This window comes from Echinops telfairi, unplaced genomic scaffold (genome assembly GCF_000313985.2).
Source record: "Echinops telfairi isolate 266 unplaced genomic scaffold, ASM31398v2 ScPeMD7_18;HRSCAF=68, whole genome shotgun sequence".
Lineage (NCBI taxonomy): Eukaryota > Metazoa > Chordata > Mammalia > Afrosoricida > Tenrecidae > Echinops > Echinops telfairi.
This window is the reverse complement of record NW_022103915.1, coordinates 47850629-47860280: the sequence shown is the minus strand read 5'-3', so window position 1 is coordinate 47860280 and position 9652 is coordinate 47850629. Positions and strand designations below refer to the sequence as shown.

Genomic DNA, 9652 nt, shown 5'->3' with positions numbered 1-9652 from the left:
GCGCACGCTCCACGAGTAGACAACCTTGCCTTTTTTCCATGGATTGACTGGTCATGTCAAACTCCTGAGCCTGTACCGCTCCACCAGCGCTCCCTAATAACTGGTTGCAATGTGGGAAGAGAAGATCAGTTTTAACCTCTAACCTTCCACCATATAGCCTGTGAGTTCCAAATGGGTTGTAGGTAAAAGTCTAGTTAGAAAATATATAAACTTAGAAGAATTAGAATATAATTGGTTTAATTTTATAAAAACATACCTTGGACATGAGAGATCAAAACTGAGATAAGTAAAAAAGGGATAAGAATCTAAAACAAATATGTAAAAAAAAATCTAAACAAAAGGGAAAATAACATACATATGAAAGGAATATACTAGTACAGGGTTGTTTTAAACATGAAGATCTACATGAAAAAAATATAGATGCAAATCCAGAAATATTCAAAGGACATGAATAAAGGTATAGATGAGGACATGGAATTTACAGCAGGAAAACTGAATAATCATCCTACTAGTCAAGATAATGCAAACTAAAATCACAATAATGCATCTTCATCTTTAAACTGTTAATACTGAAAAAAACATACGATGCAATTTTGGTTAAGCATTGAATAAAACTTGATTATGTACTTGATCATTAGAGCACGTTAAAAACTATAGCTTGGCAGAAATTACCAAGATCTTAAATATTCATCCCTTATGACACAAGGATATATATATATATATATGATATTTGATACTTGACCATAATTAAGTCAAAATTTGGGGAAAATTACATATATAGAAAGTTTTTAATAGTAATATTTGTGTTAGTAGCAAAATTTGGAACATCCTAAATCTGAAGAGAATGGTTAGCTAAGTATGTGTACTTGTTGAGCTATTCTAAAATCATTCATACAATAGCAAGTTGGCAGCTCTGGTGACGCTTACTTCAAGCGCTGTATTGCTTGACCCACCACAAGGTGGCGCGGCTCTACCAGCGTCTCTGTCGGAGAAACGTGGCAGTCTGCTTCCGTGGAGACGCGGGTCTCAGAAACCCAAGGGCCAGTTCTACTGTGTCCTATAGGGCTGCCAGAAGTGGGAGTCGATTCACTGGCAGTGGTTTTGGTTTAGTGTTCTGGCATATGGCAACATGATTAAGTTACATATGCCATAATAACAATGAAAAATTAGGAAAGAAAACATTTTAGATTTTAACTGTACACCAATCTAATGGATTTTTGTATTTTACCCTTTATTGTCTGAATTTTGTAACATGTGCTTTGTATTATAGAAGATTTGGCATTGACTTCCCACTAAAGAATTAAAGGGCCTATTGTGGTCTCAGCATATAGGTTGATAAAGGCAGTTATTGGAGTCAGAAGACGAACAAGTGACGTTGCGCTCTGTTTTAGGTGTTACCCAGCCTCGACATTGACAGCATCTCTAATGGCAGTGCTAGCCCCAGCCCATCTCTTCCCAGTCCCAAAGAGGCGTCCTCTCCTCCTCTGCAAACCTGGATGCAGGTATTTTCCAGAATTTTATCAAATTGTTTTCTGGAATTTCTGGCTACAAATTTTAATTACTGTTATTCTGTATACACCTGAACAGAAAATGAAAATCCTTAATAACTAGACCAGTAAACAACAAATGTTTTTATAGATGGTAGGAGATTGAAGTTGTCAAGGGTTTCGTTCATCTTAGATCACCATTCAATGCCCATAGAAGTAGCATTCAAGGAACCAGCCGACATAGTGCACTGGGCATATCTGCTCTGAAAGACAGTGAAGTGTTAGGATACAAAGATGTCACTTTGAGGACCAAGGTGTGCCTGGCCCACACCATGGTATTTTCAAATGCATGTACAAGCTGGCCAATGAAAAAAGGGTCCATCCCTTTTGACCTATTTTAAAGTTGTTTCAGTTAAAAAAAAAGGTGGAGGGGAAATGCACGTGGATTAAGCCTCTGGTGACTCCCTTCTGACCATAGCCCAGAGTTACCAATAGCCTTGCTATCCTGTAGCATGCATTGGAAAGTAGATTATTTCAGATCCTGTTAAGTTAGCCATTTGATCTCCCTTTTGACCCATTTTAAATTTGTTCTAGTTTTTAATATTTTCTGCTTTCCTTTTGATTGAGGTTTTTTCTCTGTTTTATTTTATTATTCTTGTTAGGTTTTTGGTTGTTGTTTTCTTTTTAAATGCTTTTCTGTGACATCCAGGATGGCTGAGTCTATAGAGACAGTAACTGGATTCATGGTTTCTTGGGGGCGTGGCATGGAAGGTTAGAGGGAAATTGGGAGCTAATAACAAATGAGTACAAGGAGGAAGAAATATTCTAAAATTGGTTGTGGTGATGATTGTACAACTCTTCATAATATAATTGAACCATTGAATTGCGTAGTTTGTGGATTATGTGCCAGTACAACTGCTTTTTTTAAAAAGTCCGAAGAAGAATTGATAAATTTGAATTATGATGCTGGCAAAGCATATTTAGCATACCGTGAGCTTCCAGGAGAATAAGTCAATCTTCCTTGGAGTAGGAAGGGTAACCAGGATGCCCCTGAGAGGCGCGGCTGGGGAGTTTTGTCTCCCTTATCTGGAGCACATTGCAGGAGGGACCAGTGCTGGAGAAAGACATCGTGTTTAGTAGAGTTAGGTAGATGGTCATTGAAAAAGGAAACCCGCACCCCAGCATTAATAGCAAAGTCTGAAAACCAGCAAAACAAAACGGAAAATAATGAATCTTGGCGAGGGCGTGGAGAGATTGGAATCCTCATTCACTGCGTCTGACTAAACATTACACAGCTGTGGGAAGCAGTCTGGCACTTCCTAGCAACACCCGGGACTAGAAGAAACTGTGTGACCAGCAGTCCTCTTAAGAAACAGGAGCCATAGCATGAACAGCTGTGTGCACACCCGCAGTCATCGACGCGCTAGTCACGATAGCAAGATGGAACCCCTAAGTGCCCACTGAGGGCCACGTCAGTCAATAAACTGGCATGGAAGACAGTTACAGAGCATTACGAGCGGGTTCACGAGGGGCAATGAGAAAACATACACAAAAGGAGTAACCAAAAGCTAGGGCTCGAGGGTCTCTGCAGAATAGACAGACCCTCAGGGCCCAGAGGTGTACTGGGGGCAGACTTACCGACGTTTCATGCACGCATCCGGCAACAGGTAACAGGTTTATACAGAAGAACAATGTACAATTCTTTAAGAGTATAAAAAGGAGCATTACCACTTCCAGCTATTCATAGACAGGAGGGGAGGATGAGGCCGGGAGCCTACAGAAACTGCTAAGTTTTCAGGTGGCTGCTTTCTGCAGCTTTCGCCAGGGAACAGAGGCCAAGTGTCCATTTTATCTCGGAGAGACAGACCAACAGTCGTTTCCATCGGCTCCCCAGGGTGAGCCGTCTATAGTCGTCCACTGCCTTGAGCCATGAGGTGTGGGGGTCCTGTCCTGTTTGCCTAAGGAACAGACACCTTTTCCCCACACTGGTACATACATAGCACAATGTTAAAAAATAAAGCTGAATCTGTGCAGCATCTCACAACACGAAGGAGCCCGGAGGACATGATGCTGACTGGATTTGTCAATCACTAAAGGACAACTATTGTTTGAGACCACTATAAAAAATCAATATGCTCATCAATTGATTTAAACACATTGTTGATAGATTCCTGGTCAGAAAAACTGATACACAGCTCTTGAATGGTGATCTAATGGTTTGAGGGTAAATTTAGATTTCATTTACCAACAAATCACTTCAGAAACATATTTTTTTAAAAAACGATCGAGTAAGACAGTGTAATTACAAATTTATATTATGGTTGGAAATATGTATGAATTTTTCAAAAAGATTAGGCCCAACAAAATATTTTTGAAAATGCCATTTCAGACTGCAGAACTTATGAAGTTAGACGAAGAGGAAGTAAAGTTTCCAGGAAGTAACTTTGATGAAGTAATTGATGTCGTACAGGTAACAAAACTTGGAAATCACGAGGTGCTACTTTTCTTTGTGATGGGATAGCTTTTGACGGTCAATATTATGTGAAAGTATTCTGATAGACTTATTTTTACTTTTGAGGTAAATATGCTTTTATTTTTAAAAAGGTCTTAAGCTTGCTAATCTTTCTCTGTGTGTGTGTGTGAGCCAGTGTGTTATTCTACAGTATAGTATTATCTATAGCACCAATGACTTTTAGCGCTTACTGACTGTTGGCTCTCTCCACCCTACGTCTTGACTTCCTTCCTTCTTGTTTTCCTCTTTTCTGTTTTTTCTGGAACTTGCCTCATACTTGTCTTTTTCTCACTCTGTCACATTTAGCTTAAATCAGTCGAGAGATCGCCAGTTGATGTGCTATAATGACAAACAAATTATGAAAAGCCACAGAACCGTTTATTAAACAAAATAGCAAAATGTGAAGCTATTGTTTTTCAGCATATTCTCTGTCTAGGTGTATACTCTTCTGAAGTTGGTGTTTCTCTCTCTCACCATTCCCCTAAAGAGTTCCATACTCTGACTGACACCACCTCCAAACAGCAAGTTTAGCATCCTCAAATTCAGATCGTGTCCCTTTCGAATGTTCTTTTGAGTTTGGAGACCAAAAAAAAAGTCCGAAAAGGGCAAGAACAGAGTTTAGGGTGGATATGGGCTTAGGTTTCCGCCACGAAATCTTCTTGGGACAGCTTGCCACCTTCGAAAAATGAACAGGTGAACACCGTCATGATGGATAAAAGTTCTTCAACACAAATTTCTTAGCCCTTTCCTCACCAAAACGGTTTTTAATTTGCTCGAGACCTTCTCAGAGTAAGCCCATGCGATTGCCATGTGCCCGTTCAGAAAATCTATCAAGATTATTCCTTTGCAGTCCCCAAAACAGTTCCCTTAATCTCATCTGCCCTCTCTGCTTTGATGTAGCTGGCCCAACAGGTCCCCTTGGAAACCACTGTTTGGATTGACAGACTTTGCCCTCAGATCCATATTGGTATATTTATGGCTTGTTCCTGGCTGCTTATTTGTTCCATGACATTGTCTTCATTCGCTTTGATCTTGTTTAAAAGACTATTGAGCTAGCTGATCTTCTTGCAACGCTTTTGGCACCCATTGAGCAGAAGTTTGCTGAGGCCCAGATGCCTGCTTACAATGGAACAAGCTCTAATTGTGTAAGATCACAACTACACCAGCTGCCGCGTCAGTGGTACCTTTATAGTCCTTTTCCATCAGTGTCTGGACTTTAGGCACAGCGTCTTCATTTGTCAAGGTTCACCACCTTTCCTTTCTTGGCTTGTGGGTTTTTAAAAATTCATTTATTTATTTTTAACAGTTTCACGGACGTACATCTCACATGTTATACATTTCACTAGTTTTCTCACGTCATACAAGCCGGGGAACATCACCACATCAATTCCAGGCTTGTTCTTCTTCCCTGTCCTTAATGTTGCTAGCTGTCCGTTTGCCGCCAACCTCCTCTGCTACGTCCCTTTGAAACTATTGGTTCAGTTGTTGCCTCTAGGTTTCCCTATCCTGGGTCTTAGCTTATCTTTGAGGTCTTCTCAATCTTCCTTAAAACACTTGACCCATCTAAAAACTGCTGTCTTATATGGGGCAACATTCCTGTAAACCTATTGTAAAGCTTCGGTGATTTGAGGAGATGTCCGTTGAGTTTTGTTAAAATGTTGGCACTAACCCTGACTACTCAGAGTACCCCTTTGGGAAGGCATGTAGCCTGACAAAGATGACGTGTGTGACTGAGAAAGCTTGTTTGCGGCCCACCACTGGTCTCAGAGACGAGTTTAAGCACATCGTGCTTGGAGTCAGCCTGTTTGGAGACAAAATAATTGTGCAATCAAGTCACATTCACTGTGATTTGTATGACTGATCTATATATTGCGAACAATGAGATAGACTAGCTAATTAGAAAGGCTGGTAGATAATTTAGAGATGTTGGTTAGTTCTCTTAGCTAAGCACTCTCTCTATAGTCGACACTCAAGAACTATTAAACAAATGTAGGGATATAATAGATATATTTTTAGTATTGGTAACAGGTTTGTTTTTTATATTACCAGGAGGAAGAGATACGTGATGAAATTCCAGAAGACTCTGAACCAGTTCTGGAGTTTAGCCGAAGTGTTAAAGTTGCTTCTACAAAATATAATGGTCCTCCATTTCCACCGGTTGCTTCTGATTTTCAGCGCACTGCTGATAACCTTGCTAAAGTCATTGAGAGACGAGAAACATTGGAAAATAGCTTAATTCAATGGTGAGTTGACAATGGTGTTAGCCCAGCACATAACCACATACCATCAAGGTCCTTTATATGGCACTTACTACACACAAGGCACTTCGTGAGGTCTATTTTAACATATTTTAACTTATTAGTGCTAGTGTGAGCCCCATTTCTAGTTTTTAGAAACCTCTAGGAAGTTATGGAATAAGCCATGTAACTGAATGCTAATACAGTTATCAAAATTAGGTTTAAAATGGCGTATGACAACAATATATCGGTACATAAATAGAGCAGGATACTTCCATTATAAGGTCCCTGTGAGCAGGAGCCAAGTTCACTGCCATCGAGTGGATGCGGACTCCGTTCAATCACGCCTGCAGGACGGGGTAGATCTTCCCTGTGGGTTTCTGAGACGGCAACCCTGTACAGGAACAGAAGGCCTGTCCCTCTCCTGAATAAATAAAAATATATGTGCAGAGATAAAATCTAGGAAGCAAATTGTTAACTGTGTGTCCCTAAATTTTGTATTATGTTATTATCCCCCCCCCCAAAAAAAAAGGTTATATGTATTTTCTGATTTTTTTGCAATGACTATCTATTACTTGTATGATAATAAAACCCCAAAAAAGTATGGTTAAGCACTTGACTGCTCCCTGGAAGGTGAACGGTTCAAACCTACCAGCTTCACCATGAGGGAGCCACATGGCACTCGGCCCTCCTTTCAGATGACAGCCTTGAAAACCCTCGCAGGCAGCCCACTCTCTCCTGTAAGGGTCCCCGGAGCAGGACTGGATGTGGTAGCAGTGGGCTTGGTTTGATCTGACTCTCAAGAAGTGTCGTTAGAAGAAATCTATTGCATCACAACTCAGTCTTACTCAAACTGAAAAAGAAATAGTTTTCTTCCCTTTATAAGAGGAAAACTCCCCCTACTACCTCTGATGATACTTATTTCCTGAATTCGGGTTCTGACCAGGCTTCTTTCTAGCTTTGGTCTTACATGGTTTTCTGTGTGGGCTCACAGAATGGGCAATCAACCATTTTAGGTACCTGCTACATCAATGATCGTTCATCCAGTCTTTATTTTGAATTTAGAGGATCTGTAAAACTTTTAGCTAGACTGATCTGAAAGATTCTAATATGCTTTTATAAGCGTATCTCCCACCTGGAGATTCTGTTCATGTAGTTTATCTTGCTGCCAGATACATGTTACATTTTCTCTATTTCACATGTACATTTTTTGTGTCCCTGGGTAAACCTTAGGAGCCCTGGTGGTATAGTGGTTACGCATTGGGCTTTGATGTGCACCGTCGGCAGTTCAAAACCACCAGTAGCTCCTCTAGAGAGAGACTGGACTTTCTACTCACGTAAGCATTTACAGTCTTGGAAACCCACAGGGGTCACTGTGAGTCAGCATTGTCTCCATGGCAGTGAGTTGGGGTTTTTTGGTGTGGGTAAACCGTATTGTTAAGGTTAGTATGCCCCACAGTTACACATTTCATTCAAATTTTGGACTCGTGAATTTTTGTCTCTCAGGGTAGAACAAGAAATAATGGCAAGAATTATCTCTGGGCGCTTCCCAATCCAGGAACAGGCCGCACCTGATGTCAGTCTTTCCGTCAGTGAGGAAAGTGAGCCATCGGCCTCTGACAATGGTAAGTGAAGGGGGTCTGTTACCTTTTTCTGTGATTCAAAGACAAAGCCTTAGGAGTTTATCGAGTTTAGAGGGCAGTTAAGTCCTGGCATGACAAGAGACATGCTCTTTCCTGTCATTGTCACCGCGCCCTGCTTCTCTGGGATGGAGGTCCTCGCTCACTTCTATTTCATGCTCCCCGTTCCCACCCCGTTCCTACCCCGTTCCTGCGGCACCTTACCATCTACAGATCTTTGTGCGAATAACCATCAGATAGTATTTTGGTGGGTTGACGTATCTGCGTTACTTACTGCACTGTGCAGGCCTCGGGACTGAGGCTCTCTCCCCTTCGGTGCTAACCTTGATGAACACCAGACAGGGGTTCAGGCAGGCAGTGAATGCAGAAAGGAGCCTCTGTGGAGCAGCCCCTTCTGCTGCTCCGCCTCCATCAGTTGGAGGTATGTTTTCATTGTAGTAGCATTCACCAATGTAAAGTACAATTTTTGGTAAGTTTTGACAAGGGCATATTGCTCTATTTCACACAATCATGATACAGGAAAACATTTCCATTATCCCACAGGATATCCCTCTGCCGCTTTATATTCAATGCCTACCATCTTTCCATCACTTTTCAGTGATTCCCTGCAGATGGATCATACATTTTGTAGCCTTTTGTATCTGGCTTCTTATAGTTAGCATTATGCTTTTTTCCCCCAACAATTTTATTGGTACATAATTTACATATCATACAATTCAGTAGTTCAGTCATTCAGTCATAGCAAGGAGAATTATACAATCATCACCACATCGATTTTAGAGCATCCCCCCCAGCCCATGGTTAAATCTCCATGAGTTGTGCAATCACAATCCATTCTAGTACTCCCTCCCCCCAGCATAATGCTTTTTTTTTTGCTACAAAATATTAGAAATTTTTATTGAACAGAAGCATCAAACTGTGAAGCTATTTCTGTTTTGTTTGTTTTTTAGATCATTTTATTGGTGGATCTTACAGCTCTTATAACAATCCATGCATCAATTGTATCAAGCATATTTGCATATATGTTGCCATCATTATTTTAGAAACATTTACTTTCTACTTGAGCCCTCTTTATTAGCTCCTCTTTTTTTCCCTCCATCCCTCCTCCAACCTTTGTGACCCCTTGATAAATTACTGTATATACTCGAGTATAAACCGACCCAAATATTCACCATGGCACCTAATTTTACCACAAAAACTGCATTAAAAATGTGCTGAAAAACTCGCTTATACTCGAGTATATACGGTATAAATTATTATTTACATATCTTTGAAAAATTATTTTATTAGGGGCTCATACAACTCATCACAATCCATACATACATCAATTGTGTAAAGCACTTTTCTACATTCATTGCCCTCATCATTCTCAAAACATTTGCTCTCCACTTAAGCCCCTGATGCCGCATCAGGTCCCCATTTTTCCTTCCTTCCCCCTTCATGAGCCCTTGATAATTTATAAATTATTATTTTGTCATATCTTGCCCTGTCTGATGACTCCCTTCACCCACTTTTCTGTTGTCCGTCCCCTAGGGAAGAGGTCACATGTAGATCCTTGTACTCGGTTCCTCCTTTTCAACCTACTCTCCCTCTCCCCTCCCAGTATCGCCACTCACACCACTGGTCCTGAAGGGATCATCCGCCCTGGATTCCCTGTATTTTCAGTTCCTATCTGTACCAGTTGTAAGGTAGAATTGGGATTATGATAGTTGGGGGGAAGGAGCAGTTAGGAACTAGAGGAAAGTTGTATGTTTCATCAGTGCTACTCTGTACCCT

The 9652-nt window shown here is 40.8% G+C and overlaps 1 protein-coding gene across 1 annotated transcript in view; it reads left to right on the top strand.

The window, feature by feature from the left end:
* Positions 1-9652, top strand: part of KIAA0586 (KIAA0586 ortholog) — a 113561-nt gene that overhangs the window by 28308 nt on the left and 75601 nt on the right. The window contains exons 17-20 of the mRNA XM_045287630.1: positions 1392-1502; positions 3877-3957; positions 6049-6242; positions 7743-7861. Of these exons, the coding sequence (XP_045143565.1) occupies positions 1392-1502; positions 3877-3957; positions 6049-6242; positions 7743-7861 (505 nt within the window). The remainder of the gene's footprint in view (positions 1-1391; positions 1503-3876; positions 3958-6048; positions 6243-7742; positions 7862-9652) is intronic.